Source organism: Eretmochelys imbricata, chromosome 2, assembly GCF_965152235.1.
Source record: "Eretmochelys imbricata isolate rEreImb1 chromosome 2, rEreImb1.hap1, whole genome shotgun sequence".
NCBI lineage: Eukaryota > Metazoa > Chordata > Testudines > Cheloniidae > Eretmochelys > Eretmochelys imbricata.
The window spans coordinates 36281506-36299842 of record NC_135573.1 but is presented as its reverse complement, the minus strand read 5'-3'; the positions used below and the strand labels follow the sequence as shown (position 1 = coordinate 36299842).

The following is an 18337-nucleotide window of genomic DNA, read 5'->3' as shown; positions in this document are numbered from 1 at the left end:
CTCTCTCTGGTTCAGTCTGGTCAGGACATCTTTTTGGCCAGTATCAGGATCATGAAGGCACAGTGGTGACAGCAGGCAGTTGGGTGGCAACCATCATGGTGTAACTCACACCTTCCCCTTCTCTTGTTTTTCAGACAGACAATATTTGCAGTTTTTCTCTTGTCCATATTTTCCTTCCAAAGTTTCTCTTTTTAAGAACTCCACAAGGGAATGGTGGGTGGAATAGCTCATCCCCTCATCATTTTGTTTGCTAATTAGGCCTAATTTCCAACACACCAATTTTGGTTCATTAATTTATGGTCCCACCCTGTTCTTGTGTGCTAGATATGATCTTAACACAGCCTTGAATTATATCAATAGGCCTTTTTGTTTAGACCAGTTTTTCTGTCTTCCTTTTGCACCTTTTCTCATCAATATTTGTTGTTATAGGTTATTTTAATACTGTAACGGAGTCCTCAAAGGGTTAGGTATCCTTCTAGTTAGTGCACTTAGTGCCACCTCCCTGTCTGGATGTGTCTTGCAGTCCAGGTCCTCTTTTAATCAAAGGTGCAATGAGGTGGGCAGGCAGCTTGGGTAGTAGTAGGGACAGTAGTATGGGAACTTAGGCCCACCCACTCCACCAGGCTCTGAGCCAGGGTCCTAGGAGGGTCAACAGTGTCTAGCCCCCAAAAGTGGACTCCAGGTTCCGTCCCTGGGTCACTTCCTACCATCTGCCTTTCTCCCCCAGCTTCCAGTCCAGTATAAGGTGAAAAGAAAAAGAAAAGGCAACCAAACCATCAGCTGCATCTGATCTCAGCACATGGTCTTATTCCCTTGGGGAGGCTTCAGGATAGGTCTGCGCTCCTGCGCAGCCTCCCTCTTTCTGAGCTCCATTGCTCCCTATTCAATCCTTTCTCCGTCTGGAGCATGCTCTTCAGGGTTGGAGGGGTGGGGTTATGGGGCCTGTAATGTTCTTTAATCCCTTTTAGCCCAGTGTGGGGTTTGTATACCCCATCTCAAATACTTTATGAACTTTCACTCAATTTTAACAGTTGAGCTCACATTAGGGTAAATTTGTAGGCCTCATTATCAAAACAGACACCCCACCTCATTTCTTGTAGAGGATGGTGTCTAGTGAATGAGGCAGGGGATTGCAGAAAGAGAAAGAATGGCCTCGTGGTTTAGGTAGTTGAATGGTGCCCTGCAGAACTGGATTCTATCCCTGATTCTGCCACAGAGTGCCCATCTCTTTAACCAAAACTTTTCAGAGGTGATCACTAATTGTGTGTCCTTTATTTTATGTATGCCCAACTAGAGCCACCTGGTGTCAGATTTGAAGAAGTGTTCTTACAACTGCATTGAAGTCCGTCAGGGCTGTGCATTGAATATATAAAATGTTAAATACTTTGAAAAATCAGTTCCTAGGAGACTTAAACTGTGTACTCAAAATTAGTAGCCATTTATGTCAATGTTGGTTTTAATTGCTCAGTGCTTTGTTTGACCATCTGTAAAATGAAGATGATGATTTTACTTTACAAGTGTGAGGTGAAGAATATTTCATTAATATTTGTTTTGAGGACCATAGAACAGTCCATGTGGAAAGTAATTATGCTGTATTCAATGCAGAGATGGCATGTGGTAAATAAGGCTTGGACCTTACATTGAACAAGAAGTATACAAAGACCTATTGAATAGCTACCAATTCAGGGGCACTGTCTGTTATGGGCACTGAATGAGGTAGAGGTCATATGGAAAAAATAGTATTTGATCATGTGATTAAAGACTTAATTATAATCCATAGGTACAATACACTACAAATATATGGGCTGAATTAAGGTTGCACAAGGAAACTGAATTTAGACATTTCCTAACTTTTGCATCTGTATGCTTGATTTTTCAACTGTAACTTATTTTTAACATAGTTGCACAGTTGGCAACGGGCTTTGTTGCAAGGATAGGTTCCTGGGTTAGTGGTTCTGTTGTGTGATATGTGGTTGTTGGTGAGTATTTGCTTCGGGTTGTGGGCCTGTCTGTAGGCAAGGACTGGCCTGTCTCCCAAGATTTGTGAGAGTGTTGGGTCGTCCTTCAGGATAGGTTTTAGATCCTTAATAATGCGTTGGAGGGGTTTTAGTTGGGGGCTGAAGGTGATGGCTAGTGGCGTTCTGTTATTTTCTTTGTTAGGCCTGTCCTGTAGTAGGTGACTTCTGGGATCTCTTCTGGCTCTATCAATCTGTTTCTTCACTTCCACAGATGGGTATTGTAGTTGTAAGAATGCTTGATAGAGATCTTGTAGGTGTTTGTCTCTGTCTGAGGGGTTGGAGCAAATGTGGTTGTATCGCAGAGCTTGGCTGTAGACGATGGATCGTGTGGTGTGGTCAGGGTGAAAGCTGGAGGCATGTAGGTAGGAATAGCGGTCAGTAGGTTTCCGGTATAGGGTGGTGTTTATGTGACCATTGTTTATTAGCACTGTAGTGTCCAGGAAGTGGATCTCTTGTGTGGACTGGACCAGACTGAGGTTGATGGTGGGATGGAAATTGTTGAAATCATGGTGGAATTCCTCAAGGGCTTCTTTTCCATGGGTCCAGATGATGAAGATGTCATCAGTATAGCGCAAGTAGAATAGGGGCGTTAGGGGACGAGAGCTGAGGAAGCGTTGTTCTAAGTCAGCCATAAAAATGGTGGCATACTGTGGGGCCATGCGGGTACCCATAGCAGTGCCGCTGATCTGAAGGTATACATTGTCCCCAAATGTAAAATAGTTATGGGTAAGGACAAAGTCAAAAAGTTCAGCCACCGGGTTAGCTGTGACATTATCGGGGATAGTGTTCTTGATGGCTTGTAGTCCATCTTTGTGTGGAATGTTGGTGTAGAGGGCTTCTACATCCATAGTGGCCAAGATGGTGTTATCAGGAAGATCACCGATGGAGTGTAGTTTCCCCAGGAAGTCAGTGGTGTCTCGAAGTTAGCTGGGAGTGCTGGTAGCGTAGGGCCTGAGGAGGGAGTCTACATAGCCTGACATAGCCTGCTGTCAGGGTGCCAATGCCTGAGATGATGGGGCGCCCAGGATTTCCAGCCCGTTGCCAACTGTGCCCACATATCTATTCAGGGGACACCATCAAAGGGCCTAATAACATCAGCCACACTATCAGAGGCTCGTTCACCTGCACATCCACCAATGTGATATATGCCATCATGTGCCAGCAATGCACCTCTGCCATGTACATTGGTCAAACTGGACAGTCTCTACGTAAAAGAATACATGGACACAAATCAGATGTCAAGAATTATAACATTCATAAACCAGTTGGAGAACACTTCAATCTCTCTGGTCACGCAATCACAGACATGAAGGTCGCTATCTTACAACAAAAAAACTTCAAATCCAGACTCCAGCGAGAAACTGCTGAATTGGAATTCATTTGCAAATTGGATACTATTAGTTTAGGCTTAAATAGAGACTGGGAGTGGCTAAGTCATTATGCAAGGTAGCCTATTTCCCCTTGTTTTTTTCTACCCCCTGCCTCCCCGACGTTCTGGTTAAACTTGGATTTATGCTGGAAATGGCCCACCTTGATTATCATGCACATTGTAAGGAGAGTGGTCAGTTTGGATGAGCTATTGCCAGCAGGAGAGTGAGTTTGTGTGTGTATGGGGGTGGGGGGGTGAGAAAACCTGTATTTGTGCTGGAAATGGCCCACCTTGATTATCATGCACATTGTAGGGAGAGTGGTCACTTTGGATAAGCTATTACCAGCAGGAGAGTGAGTTTTTGTGTGTGTGTTTTTTTGAAAAAAAAAGGTGTGGGGGGGTGAGAAAACCTGTATTTATGCTGGAAATGGCCCACCTTGATTTTCATACACATTGTGAGGAGAGTGGTCACTTTGGATGAGCTATTACCAGCAGGAGAGTGAGTTTGTGTGTGTGGTTTTTGGAGGGGGGTGGGGGGGGTGAGAAAACCTGGATTTGTGCTGGAAATGGCCCACCTTGATTATCATACACATTTTAAAGAGAGTGGTCACTTTGGATGGGCTATTACCATCAGGAGAGTGAGTTTGTGGGGGGGGGGGGGGGGCAGAGGGTGAGAAAACCTGGATTTGTGCTGGAAATGGCCCAACTTGATGATCACTTTAGATAAGCTATTACCAGCAGGAGAGTGGGGTGGGAGGAGGTATTGTTTCATGGTCTCTGTGTATACAATGTCTTCTGCAGTTTCCACAGTATGCATCCGATGAAGTGAGCTGTAGCTCACGAAAGCTCATGCTCAGATAAATTGGTTAGTCTCTAAGGTGCCACAAGTACTCCTTTTCTTTTTCCTAGGTTTGCTTTTTGTGGATGTTCATTGAACCTTTTCACAGTAGTAATTCACTATGGCATCATAGAAAGCAGAAAACACTTGGCTACTGCTTGAATTTTTGGCGCAGGTTACAGTAAACTTCTATGACTTTCTGTACTTCACTACATGGGACCCTGTGTGTATATGTGGTCTTTGCTGTGTGAGATGCGAGTGTAATTAGGTGGTGTTAGAGCACTGGATAGCATGCACAAAGCTAAGCATGTACTTCAGCTGAAATGTTTTCTTGAAGACATTTGACCTTACTAGAATTGTTCAATAGCTATTGTGGGTAATAAATAGCTGTCAGCCTTTTTCAAGTCCTAGTAAGGTTTATTCAAACAAAACTGACTTGTTTAATTTTCATAGCTGTACTGTACACTGATGCTTATGAAATAGAAATGTAATTTAGAAAGTGAAATCAAGGTTTATCTTCTAATTTAATCTACTGGTTCAAGAAACTAGATTCACTTCACTTTGAAATACAATCGGTGAGAATTTCACTATACATGTAGACCCTGAAAATTTTTCTCTGTCAGAAATATAAAAGTATAAAATATTAATATATTAACTTATGAATAAAACACTACCTTTTTCCATTTTGTAGGTTAATATATTTCTAAAAATATTCTAATATGCTATTCTGTCTAAAGATTAGAAATCAATCACAGTACATCCCTCTACTCAATTTTAGATATTAATGTTACTCTACCTCATTTTTTAGTCTTAGTGGAAGTTAAAAAAGAATACGGTTCACTACTATATGGACAAGTATTAAGTAAATCTAGTTTAATACAAAATTAAACTATTTTTCCCCCCTGGATGTAGATTATAGAACTGCAGATAGAAACTGTTTTCCAGTACACTGCACTCAGTTGTGCAAACTTATTTTTTTAGGGTCAAAGAAGAACAAAAACCACAACCGACACAGTAAGTAAAATATCTTAAAAGTACAGTAGGCTTGACTTTTCTACCTTTGCCATGTTCTGCTTTCTGCACCTTTGATGGTATTAGCTTTCACTAATACCTGATAGGCTGCAGCTAGTTTGTCATCTGCTTCCTGATTGGCTTGTAAGAAAGCTGCCTGCAGCTTCTTACTTCATCCACATGTTAGCTGGATGTAGTTTCTTGCTGCCTGCTTGTGGCCTGGTTAAGTGTAAAACTTTATTTCCCTTACATTCTTAGTGGCTGACTTATTATTGCAGCTAACATTCCCATTGGCTGTAGCTTTTCCACCTGTATATTTCTATTATTATTGGGTAAGAAAACACTTAAACTAGTATGATTTATTTGGTTATTCAGTCACATTATTTGCTTATTTAAACAGGTGGTTTCCCTTTAGCGGGATCACTGAGCTGGTAAATAACGTTCTTCAGCCACAGCAAAAACAACAAAATGAAAAGGAGCCCCAGACGTAAGTAAGCTGCTCTCTGTAGACTAATTCATGTCTCTATAGCATTAAAACATACTGGAGAGTATGTGTAAAATACTTTCCCATTCATAACATCCTTATAAGAGCATTTTACAAGCTGACACTGCCTTTGCTTTCAGAGCTTTGATTGGCAAAGAGAAATATGTAAATTAAGTGAGGGCCCACTTTTACCAGACAATTGAGTTGATTAGATGGGGGGGGGGGGGGGAGAGAATCTTAGGAACTCTCACTGCTCCATTTAATGCCTTTCCTTGCAAGTACTCTTTTTGAAAAACTTCCATTGAAGTTAACATGAGTTCTATGCATGGGAAGGTTGAATGATCAGATATGTAGTATTATATGTAGCATATCTATGTAGATACACAGTATTTATGATATGGGTCATACATAGAATGCTATAAAATATACATCATACATCTGAAGAGCTGGGAATTTTCCATTTCATTTTTTTCATGACGTTTAAATATCTGTAAAGTTTCTGAGCTTTGACAGATATGAGGTGAAATCCTGGTCCTATTGTAGTCAATGGGAGTCTTGCAGTTGACTTCACTGCAGCCAGGATTTCACTGATGATCTTTTTACAGTGCCATGCCACGATGGATTTCCTTTAAGGAGAACCATATGAGAAATTAACTGTTTTTGCCATTTGAAAATGTTAAGGTTGAACAGAACCTGGCAAAGCTAGGAGATTCAAAATTACAGTTGAACTTAAACCATGCAGCCACAAATAAAAAGAGAAGAAAGTTAAGAATAACTTTAATTTCAAATTTCCTAGAGTTTTCTAAGTGTTACAGCCTAATGTTATAGCTTTTTAATTTATGGAGTTTTATTTTATTTATTTACTTATTTTTATGGGAAAAAGTCTTGTTGGTTTATATAATTAATTTTTACACTCTTTTTGGGCACATGCTTAGATAGTTTTAAAACATGCATTTTTATTATTTCCTTTTTATATATTTTTCAGAGACCTGTCCGGTCCCTTTGTTAGATATATATTTAGCTGAGTTTCTTTTAGTTATTATAGGCAATGGCAGTTTTAGTTTATTGTGAAAATATATATTTAGAAACATAAGAATCTTTAAAAAATTGCACAGGAGAACAATTTGTGGGATTGGGTATACTAAGCCCTGAATTTTGCAATCCTTGCAAACGTTCTTTAGAAAAGGCTGTATGATTTGGCTCATAACTACTTTCATATATATATATGATCCCTTTAGTGGGATCACTGAGCTGGTAAATAACGTTCTTCAGCCACAGCAAAAACAACAAAATGAAAAAGAGCCCCAGACGTAAGTAAGCTGCTCTCTATAGACTAATTCATGTCTCTATAGCATTAAAACATACTGGAGAGTGTGTGTAAAATACTTTCCCATTCATAACATCCTTATAAGAGCATTTTACAAGCTGACACTGCCTTTGCTTTCAGAGCTTTGATTGGCAAAGAGAAATATGTAAATTAAGTGAGGGCCCACTTTTACCAGACAATTGAGTTGACAATTTTGCACTCAACTAGTTTTTTTATACACTTAAAGGCTAAAAAATAAATTTGATAAAATCTATACTGTAATTTTTTTGTCAGACATACATATATGCAAAATTTCCTGTGAAACTTTTAAACCTTTCAGCCAGAATTTTTTTAAAGGAAAGCAATAACCTCCTGAAAAGAGTTAATAATGGAAATGTTGACAATTAAACTACAGCAGCAGAAATGTTTAGCTATAAAGTTATATATTTGTATTACTTATATTTTTCCACACACACACATTATTTCAGTTTTATTCATACTTTTTTATGATATCTGAAGTATCTAATTTCACTTAATTGTACTGTAGGCTGTATTTTCCAGTGATCTATTATGAGGAGTATTCACTTCTAACATTATAATAGCTGTCTAATAATTAGCATGACTTATTATGTGGCAATTAGAATCAGAAAAGGAAGGGGAAAAATTGAAGAATAGTCATCATAATCCAACTATGATTTCATCCTTTAAAAATTTCTACAGGATAGTGTATAATTTGTAATCCTAAAATCATAGATTTCTGGTAAAATTTATAGAAGATGCATTTTTTTTCTTCATGAAATACAACTGTGTTAGTTACTGCTTACGTTCAGCTCACTATGCTATGAGATTACGTAAAACACTGAGATTTGTCATGGTGAACATGAGCCAAATTCTGCTCTGGTATATGTACAATTCCCACTGAAGTCATGATAGCAGGGCTCCTAGATCAGGGGAGAGAGCTGGTCAAAAACTGGAAAAACAATTTCTGGAAAAATTTTGAAATTTCAAAGTTGTTTCTGTTTTGCAGGGTTCAAAAATTTTTCCTTTTAAAATTGCTTTTTGGCCAAAATATATTTTGAAAAATTTCAAAATTTTTATTTTTTTCTCCTTTCTCCTCTATTTTTCTTTTTTGTCAATGAGTACAGTAAAATGGTGTCCAGGTTTTGTGTGTGTGTGTGTGTGTGTGTGTGTTTTGTCGACTCTGCAACTTTTCAAAGGTGAGGAAATTTTGAAAAGTTACAAAATGGCTAATGGAGGAGGAGAAGAATGAAAAAGTGTGTGTGGGGAAACAAAACATCATTCATTCTGTTGTATTCAGTAATGAAAAGGAAGGAGGATAAAGGTGTGAAACAAATGCAAAATTTTGCAATTTTCAGTTTCAATGAAAAAGTGGAAAACAAAACTTTTTATGAAAGTTTTATGTTTTGGAAAAAAGGCCATTTTTCAGCAAAAAAGTTTTAGTGAAAAACTTTAACCACCTTTAATTGAGCTTAAAATTTGGTGACAATCTGTGAAGGAAGTGGTAAAATATTTAATATTACATTTTTTTTTCATTATTTAAAAAAAGTTCTTTTGATATTGACAAGTATTAGATTTTGTAAGCTTATTTTTGTCTGAAGATAAACATCTATAAAATTCAGTTATTGGAAGAAAACTCATTTATGTGGTTTCTTCAGACATTCAGTTACAATTATTTCAGAAGTCATTGAAGGGTCTGATCCTTCAACCTTTATTCATCTGAGGTTAATGGGACTACTTGGACGAATTAGGGTTACCAGTTTGATTGTAATGCTTTTTCACTATTAACAGGCAATATGAAAAAAAACTTCACACAAAAAGTCTAGTGTGATATTTTTCATGACATAAAAGTACTGTATTTTGTATTATTTCAGATACATCACATCAATACCTACAATGTTTAAAACCTATGTATAAAGATATTACAATTGATCTGTTGTCTTTGGCAAATAGGGGGTGTGTGCAGATGAGACGAGGGAGAGTTAGGTGGCTAGATTTGTTTCTAAAGTTCCCAAGATGAAATCAGTGGGGGAAGGTGTGGCAGGGGTGCTGAAGGAATTGAAGAATTGGAATTTTGGAAGGGAATTTTATTGATTTCAGTAGGGTCAGAATTCCACCTGCATGTCTACTGGAAACATACAGAGGGGACTGTGTGTGTGGGAGAAATGCAAACTAGGTGAAGAAGGCAGTAAGGCATTCCCTGTTGGTGCATAACCATGATGTTAGGTGTCTATTACAAGCAAAAAAAAAAAAAAAAGAAAGAAAGAAAGAAATCTACACACTTGTAAAATATTCTTTAACTGACCATTAATTTAGCAGTGCTATACATTCACATCTCTAATATACAGATTTGAAGAGCTGCTGCATACTGGTCTTCTAATCTAGAGCATATGGGAAATAACATACAAGAACTTCTAGATAGACCAGTACATGAACATGATGATTTTTGCTATGCTGCTGTATATGAACTAGAAGTACCATAGCCTACGAACAAACTTTCTCATTTGAATAAGAATTAGCGGATAAACTTGGAGAAGAAAAATCCAGTTGAAAGTTTACTTTTCTCATTTATTAGTGGTAACATAAGTAAGTTAAAGTGTTTTGGTTTTTGTTTTTAAACTGATTTTTTGAGTTGACAAAGGTTTCTTGGGACAATATATCTTCTCTGTGAGGGCTGGCTCAAGAAAAAACTCAGACCCCCCCCCCCCATCAAAATGATTGACTTGGGCCATCCAGTGTGCTATCTTCTCCCTAAGATATGTCCCAAACTGCTCTGTCATGCCAGCAGGGAGAGGCGGCGGAGGAGAAGAAATAGGTGATGTGTTCAGAATTGGTACATTTGTGAAAAAGTTAATGTAATCCTGTACGGAAATGTCTCGATAAACAGGAGGAGACAGAACGTGCAGTGTTTTCCCAGTTAGGACTTTGATAAAAGGGGAGACATCCTGATTCCTGAGGGGACTCTAATTATTAACACTGCAAAATTCTCACCATGAAGCAGCTTTCACTTCACTTTTCAGTTCTGAAGCCTAAGTAGTAATGCTAGCATTTCAGTTCATTTTGCCACTGGTATAATTTAGCTGGGTTCCCTAACTTTTTTCTGCTTATTTATGGTCTGCAGATGGCTGTTGCAGCTGGGGATTGCGGGGGGAGACTGGGAAATAGCATGAAGCTGCTCATTCTGTCTAGAGTTTTATACTAGTGCTTGCCACTATAGTATCTGAGCATCTTCCACATAAAATCAATAGCAGTAATGGAGTCTGTAGTGGACTACATGTCTCTTGCTCTCTTCCCTTTTAGGGGTAAAAACTTAGCTTGTGGTACTGATTTTTTTGGGAATATATAGTGGTGGTAGTAATCCTGTGAATGTCATTCTTGTTATGTTGGAAAGGCTTTTGCTAAGAGGAAGGTTTCATAGCATTTTCCAAACATAGTCAGACTGTGAATTTGTCTGCTTTCCCCTTGGAGTTTATTGTATAGCCTCTTGACTTAGAATGTTTTGTCCCCCAGCTCTCACATGCTTCATCTTCATTACTGTCCTGGATGTTTGTATGTCAGCCAAAGATTCCTCACACTAAAGACATCCTCAGCTGCCCAGCGTATGCAGCTTTATGGCCCCTTTTCCTATCAGCCTTTGGCCCATCATTTTTGATTGATGCAAATAGGTTTAGTATATTTTCTGTAAAAAGTAGATTCATATTATTTGACTTCACTGGGAGTTGCAGGTGCTCAGTATACCTCAGGATTTGGGCCTGAGTTTATAATATTTTGTCTTGTAAACAAGTTGAAAAATCGTGCAATTGTATTCTATAGTAAGCTCCCTTCAAAAGAACAAGGTTTATAAAATTTGCTTAAAGAAATGTCCAGAATATAAATATTTTATTTCTGCATGTGGACATGTTGGTTTATTTTTTGAAGTGTTGCATAATATATTCATTATTACTATAATAATACAACTTGAGCTGTTAAAGATAATTTAAGAATATAGTAATACCATATTTTAAACATATCAGGGTGCCCTAAATAACATTTAACATTAAAGAAATACATAAATTATTCTAGCCAGTTGCAAAACTATTTTTTGAAATACGTAAACAATTTTTTCTTTTGGTGCACATGTGTAACACCCACTATTACTAAAGAAAGTTATGTATTTACAGCAGAGAGAATATACGTAATTCACTTCATCAGTGGCTGGTAGAATTTTTAAAGTCACCTTAGAACGGCTCCTGCTGATGATCCTAGTAGAACTCTCATTGCCTACAATGAGAAAAGGAGCAAGCCTTCTTTCCTGGCTTTTGATAATTTATCAGGAGGATGGTATTCTTAATATAATAAGATTCCAGAGTGTGTCACTCTGTAGCTTCAAAAGTCTGTTGTGTCAGTGTGAAGCTATAGAAATTACTACAAGCATGGCTGGGGGATGTTTTTGTTCAGAATATTACCAGGTTCTGTCATTCCTGCCCCCCCGCCTCCCGCGACAGCAAGGCATGTATCTACGCCATGCCATAAATCCTAGACCACTGTGGTATATATCACAAGTAACTCAGCCAATCAACTTCCTTACTTTACAGCTAATTTTCAGGCTACTATTTTATTGGTTCTGTTAGGGAGACTGCACAGATGGTGGTTTCTTTGGCCCAGCTGCCACAGTTCTTCAGAACTACCTATACAATAGCACACACAATAATCCCAAACACACCTCACTACAGCATACACCCCTGATTCACCAGCTGCACAAATACACCCAAGTCTCCCAGCACTATACAACCCACACACATATCAACACAACCAGCACAAACAGTAACCCCAAATATCCTAGAATGCATGATGAGTCAGTGTGAAGTGATGAAAACAGCTACAAGCAAAGTTGAGAGTTCTTTTCATTTAGAATATCACTAGGTTTAATCATCACTGGGGTTCATGGTGTGTTGCTGTCAGATTTTTAAGTTCTCAGCCATTTTTGGCTTTTTACACACATGATTTCATGAATTATATCTGTGACAGCACAGACTTTCAGGTACTTGTTACAAATGCAGCCTGTGTCAGAGGGCGTTGTGGATTATTTATTTATTTAAATAATTAGAATCAAGAAAGTATTTTCTTGTACTTGTAAGATTAGTTTTGAGTGGGAGAGGGGAGCCAGACACAATAAAAGTACACTATTTATCACAACATAGTGACCACACATGGAAAAAGATTTCTCAAATCAAGCATGTTAAATTCAGTGCTTTCTCTCTGCTTATATCAATAGTGTGTTAATAGACAGCTATCTTGTGTTTTTTATGAGGCTATTGTTACTTTTGTAGGGGAGATGATGGATAATATTTGTTACAAAATGAGATGTTACAGAATCTTAATTTTTCTACAAGATAAATCTCCACAACAAGGTAACTTTTCTATTATTAGCCAAACCCGATATATTCTAAAAGAAATATTTTCAGTAAAATGCTAATTTATTAAACATCTGTGTTCTCTCTGGCCAAGAACCTCAAATAAACTGCTAGCAGATTGTTTGTTTATTAATTTTAGTTTATTTCTAGAGGCAAACCTCGAAATAAACTGATCTTCAGTCACTCAAGAATGATATAAAATTTTTGCTATGCAAGTTTTTGAGTAATATTTGATTTCTACCATATATACTCATTCACTGTGATCTCCTGCTCACATCCCTACATTTTTGTCATGTGTCCTGCCCCATTGGAATAGAGTGGCCTCTGGTTATAGTGGGCAAAATTTGGAATTATAAAAGTTTCTGTTATAACCATCATGCACTGTATCTATACAGCAAACAATGTCATTGTTCAGCTCATCTTCCCTCAAGGCACTGTTGCCTAAAATAGAACAAAGGAGTGAAATCAATTGTAAAACAGTATCAAGATATAACATTGCTTTAGTTTGACCTCTGTGCCATTAACCCGGAGGAGAACACTTGACAAGTAGAGGTTTTTGATATGATGTACGTTATTTTCTACATAAAATGGTCATTAAAGGAAATGATAGTGGATATGTTTATCAGTATCTGAATAAAAATTCTTTAAAATCGCCACATTGATAGTTAAAATAAAATAGATCAAGAAAAATAAATTAATGTCTCAAACAATTAAATGGTTGATTATTGTTTGAATTTTGGACATGATGCATAAACATTGTCATGGCTTTCAGATAATTGGGAAGTCCACCAGTAGATTATTTACTTAAAGCACAGAAATAAATGAACACAGGAAAATTATTAAGTTATTGCAGTCTTTTATTTACAATATGTTTAGTTCCTGGAAAAAATGGTTGCTCTTTGAGGAGTGTCCCTGTGGGTGCTCCACTTTAGGTATCTTAGCACCCTGCGCTTGTAATCAGAGATTTGTAGTAGCAGTGTCCCAGTTGGCCACGCACGTGCGGCAACCGTCTCGCATCACTCCAAGCGGCTACCTAGCATGCGCACCAACCGACCCCCAGTTCCTTCTCTACCACCCTTGGCTTGAGTCGGAGCACCAGCAATGCCCCTTCAACTTTGTAGAAAGTTCATATTCCTTCCTTTTCCTTTTATCCCCTCTATTCTAGTTAACTTCAGTTAACGTTACTTTTAATTTCTTCCATATTTAAAATAAATTTTTTTTTAGGGTAGTTTTTTCCTCTCCCGCCCCCGGTGGGCCTCCTCCAATGACTGCTTAAACATAGGCTACCCCATTTTTCTGCAGAGCTGGACCTTCCTCAGGCATGCCTGGTTCCCCTGGATTTAAATGCTGCCTGAACTGCAGGCTATCAATACCTGTTTCAGACAGTCATGCTCAGTGTGTCCGCTGTCTCCGAGAGACCCATATTCCTCAAAAGTGTCTTCACCGTAAAAAACAGACTGTCAGGCACTAAAAGCCAGGGACCTCCAACTTAAATTACTCATGAAGGAGAAATCCCTTAAGCCAGCCTCCAACCCAGAGTCCAGGATGCCTCCTGGCCAATGCTTACCAGCAGCAGCCTCAGAGAAGGGCTCCGCTACCAACACTGTTTCCAAGGACCTTGCCCCTAAAAAGGTGATCAAACACCAGTCTCAGTCATCGCCACAGCGAGATCCACCAAAAAAGAAATGGTCTCCTGGCAAAAAATCTGCCCCAGTACCAACGGTACCGAGAGCCTTGGAGCGAGAGGCTACTGAGACTTCCTGAGGAGCCAAGGATCCGGTACGGGCAGGCTCTCAGTCAAATGCGCAATCCTTAGCTTGGCATGGACCATGCCGAAGAACGTCCCGGCACTGACCACTGTAATGGTGCCACCTACTGCATCTACACAGCTCAGCAAGACCTCAGCACCGACAGTTCTGACCCTCTCCTCTCAGACTGCTCTGCCATCCTTGGCACCGAGCTTCCCAGTACTGCAACTTAATTCTTACTCTTAACTCCTTTTCCATTTTGAGAGAATAAGGTCAGGTTGGAGAGCATGAACAGATGAAAAGGAGTTGATATTAAAGTGAGAAATAAATGCAGCTATTTCAAGGGTTTAAACAAAAGTACATTCCTTTCTCTACATATATTTAGACACTGGATACCATATTGTGAAGTATGTTTTCTAGTCATTCCTCAGAGTTTACCTATTACTTCTAGGATATAGCAGTGTGAATTTTTTTCATGGCTGTTCCTGTTGTGGCCTTTCAGTATGATGGTATATTAAAATGTTCGCAGTGATTAGTTTCACATTTATCAGCATAATCTTTTATATGCTGTGTGAAGTAGTTATGGATATGTGATTGAGGGATAAATTTGGAAATATTGATTAAAATTGTTTGTAATGTAAGTTAAATTGTGGTTTTACATAGTCAAAGGGATTAACTCTAGTCACAACTAGCAACTGTTAATAGTATTTTTTTACCTCTTCATCCCATTCTTTGATTTCTCTTATCTCTGAAAATAAAAATCCTCCAGAAAATATATTAACAATATTTTAAAAAGTCTTGCCATGTGCATGATAGGACTTATTAGCACATCGTTCTAGAAAATATGAGGCTGAAATTCCTATATAATTGTACAAGAAAATGCCCAACTAAAGCAATGAAGCAATTCCGTTATTTTAGAATAACCGTTCCAACTTGGCAGTTGGAAGCTATGTGGAAATTCCAGGCAAAACACTAGTGTATTCAGATGGTTACATGAAGCTATCTTCTGTGGTTATAGTACAGATGCAGTAAACTTTTTCTTTTCAACTGGTTGTTAGAATCTAGTTATATAAATATACCATAGTTTATATATATAAATAGTTATATAAATATACTATTACCAGGATAGTCACTGCTTTATATCCATTCCATTTATTTATTCTTGGTTTCACAAGGGCTATCTAAGAGATTATTCTGCACTGCATCAATCCCTGCTACCTAACTGCAGGTTTATCCAATGCTGTCAAGCTCCACAGGTGTTTTGATAACATGATACAGATTCAATTAAGCTTTTTGTTTTTTGTTTTGTTTTACTTTATGTAATGAACCCTGTCTGAGTTAATGGCTAGCATGAGAGCACTACTACTTGTGAGCTAGATTCAAATCCTGTATGGAATTGCAAGGGCAAATGACTTTGGATGGTTCTCAGTCTAATTGCTGTTAAATCATTATTATTATAATGTGTTATTTGTATTACAGTGGTGCTTTGGAGCCCCAATCATGGACCAGGGCCTGGTTGTGCTAGGTGCAGTACCTAAACAACAAAGAGCTTACAGTCTAATATTGATCTATGTGACAAAATTGCAAAGGAGTTTATTACAGTTTCACTTAACCAAGTCTAGTTTTAGATATGATAGAAGACCCTGGCACCAAGAATTGTGTAAGTCATTGAGGTGTATTGGCTGAGCAGTCTGGGTGTAACCCACACACCTCCTGGGTGTGGTGTTCTGTCCCCTCTACTGGCACCAAAACCACTTAGAAATGAATGATTCTGTTACAGCATTAGCTAAGCGCCATGTGGCTTTTAGATCATGCAGTAGAGGCTCATGCACTAAGCTTCAGACATCTTAGGTTCGATCCTGCCCACTGATGACCAGGGTCTGTCGGTGTTACAAGTGGGGGCTTGTCTGGGATTTCAACTGGAAAGTCTCTGAAGCTCAGGACGCGCTTTCTCAGCTAGGTGTAGTATGTAGCCCATACACCTCCTGGTATGCCTCCAACATACTGGGGAACAGGCTTACCTGTCCTGGCTCCCAGCTGCTCCCAGAAGCAGCAGGCACATACGCTGTCAGGGGGCAGGGGGGGCCATGGAGTCTCCACGTGCTGCCCCCAGCGCAAGTGCTGACTCTGCAGCTCCCATTGGCCAGGAACTGTGGCTAATGAGAGCTGTGGGGGCAGTGTCTGAGGGCAGTAGCAGTGTGTGGAGACCCCCGGTTCCTCCGCCTAGGAGCTGCAGGCAGAGGGATGTGATGGATGCTTTCGGGAGCATCCCAAGGTAAGCGCTGCCCCCCTCCCACACCCTGCTCCCCTGCCCCAGCCCAGAGTCCACACCCAAACTCCCTCCCCGAGCCTGCACCCCTCATCCCCTCCTGCACCCAAACACCCTCCCAGAGCCTGCACCCCCTCCGCACCCCAACCCCCGCCCCAAACTGTGAAAGTGAAAGTGAGGTAGGGTGGAAGGGAGCAAGCAATGGAGGGAGGGGGGATGGTGTGAGTGGGGAGCGGGGCCCTAGGGAAGGGGCAGAGAAGGGGGCAGGGCCCCGGGGGAAGGGGCGGGGCAAGGGCTGAGTGGGAGTCTTGGGGATCCCCCAAAATTTTTAAATAAAAATGGGGGCCCTTGGGTTGCTAAAGTTTGAGAACCACGGCAATAGAGTCTCATGCACTAAGCTTTAGAGGTCCTAGGTTCAATCCCACCCGCCAATTACAGAAGTTTGTCAGTGTTACTTGGGGAGCTCTGAACAAGACAAAAAATGAGTGGTGAGTGAGAAATGTTCTCCAAGTCCCTGCTAAACTATGACTGACTCTAGCTAGTTCTCCCTCTCTAATCATCTCAATTTCTTGAAATTAACCAACATGAACAGAATGAGTGGAGGGGCAGGTGTGCTGGTATCTTAGTGCTAGACCTGGATTTGATGTCTGAGTCTGGTCTTTTGCTCTTTGAGCCAGAAACACTGCAGAAACAGCAAAAACTGGGGGAAGTGGTAAAAAAAAAAGGATCAGGATAGGTCACTGATACAGAACAATCTGGATTGCTTGGTAAACTGGGAGCAAGCAAACAATATACATTTTAATATGGCTAGATGTAAATGTATACACCTAGGAACAAAGACTGTAGGCCATACTTACAGGATGGGGAGACAATATCCTGGGAAGCAGTGACTCTTAAAAAGATTTGGGGGTAGTGGTGGATTGTGATGGGACATGTCCTAATCCCACTGGCAGCAAACCTAACAAGTGTCCCTGCACTCAGGCAGGGCCAGTAAGGTACACCTGCAGAGCATGCCCTTTCTGAAGAAGGGGAAGTTAAAAAGGTGAAGCTGGCAACAAAGTGGGGGAGTTTGGTCAAGAGTAGAGGCTGCTAGGGACTGCTAGGGAGCCCAGCCTGAGGCAGTGACTAGCCTTCCCTCCCCACACCTCTTGTTTAGGGAAAACAGACACTGCAGCCCTGAGAGGGGCTCTGGGTGTCTGCTCTCCATAAGGGTTCTGTAGCAGGACTTAAGGAACAGCTCCAGGGATTGGAGGTAATTAGACTGAGAAAAAAGAAAAGGAGTACTTGTGGCACCTTAGAGACTAACCAATTTATTTGAGCATGAGCTTTCGTGAGCTACAGCTCACTTCATCGGCTGCATACCGTGGAAACTGCAGCAGACTTTATATACACACAGAGAATATGAAACAATACCTCCTCCCACCCCACTGTCCTGCTGGTAATAGCTTATCTAAAGTGATCATCAGGTTGGCTGAACAACATACTAATCCACAGAGGTCTCCCTACCAACACTACAGAAAGAGGGATTCTAGGTGGACTCCTCCTGAAGGTCGAAACAGCAGACTGGACTTCTACATAGAGTGCTTCCGCCGACGTGCACGGGCTGAAATTGTGGAAAAGCAGCATCACTTACCCCATAACCTCAGCCATGCGGAACGCAATGCCATCCACAGCCTCAGAAACAACTCTGACATCATAATCAAAAAGGTTGACAAAGGAGGTGCTGTTGTCATCATGAATAGGTCGGAATATGAACAAGAGGCTGCTCGGCAGCTCTCCAACACGAGTTTCTACAAGCCATTACCCTATGATCCCACTGAGAGTTACCAAAAGCAACTACAGCATTTGCTCAAGAAACTTCCTGAAAAAGCACAAGATCAAAT

At 39.9% G+C, this 18337-nt stretch overlaps 1 protein-coding gene across 22 annotated transcripts in view; it reads left to right on the top strand.

Annotated features, from left to right (window-relative positions):
• The window catches only part of RIMS2 (regulating synaptic membrane exocytosis 2), a 740891-nt gene that overhangs the window by 109447 nt on the left and 613107 nt on the right, over positions 1-18337 (top strand). For 6 of the 22 annotated variants that reach the window (XM_077808875.1, XM_077808878.1, XM_077808866.1 and 3 more), the window contains exons 2-3: positions 5207-5239; positions 5637-5723. The exons of the other annotated variants lie outside the window; for them this stretch is intronic. In XM_077808875.1, coding sequence (XP_077665001.1) covers positions 5207-5239; positions 5637-5723 — 120 coding nt within the window. The remainder of the gene's footprint in view (positions 1-5206; positions 5240-5636; positions 5724-18337) is intronic. 22 annotated transcript variants of the gene reach the window in all.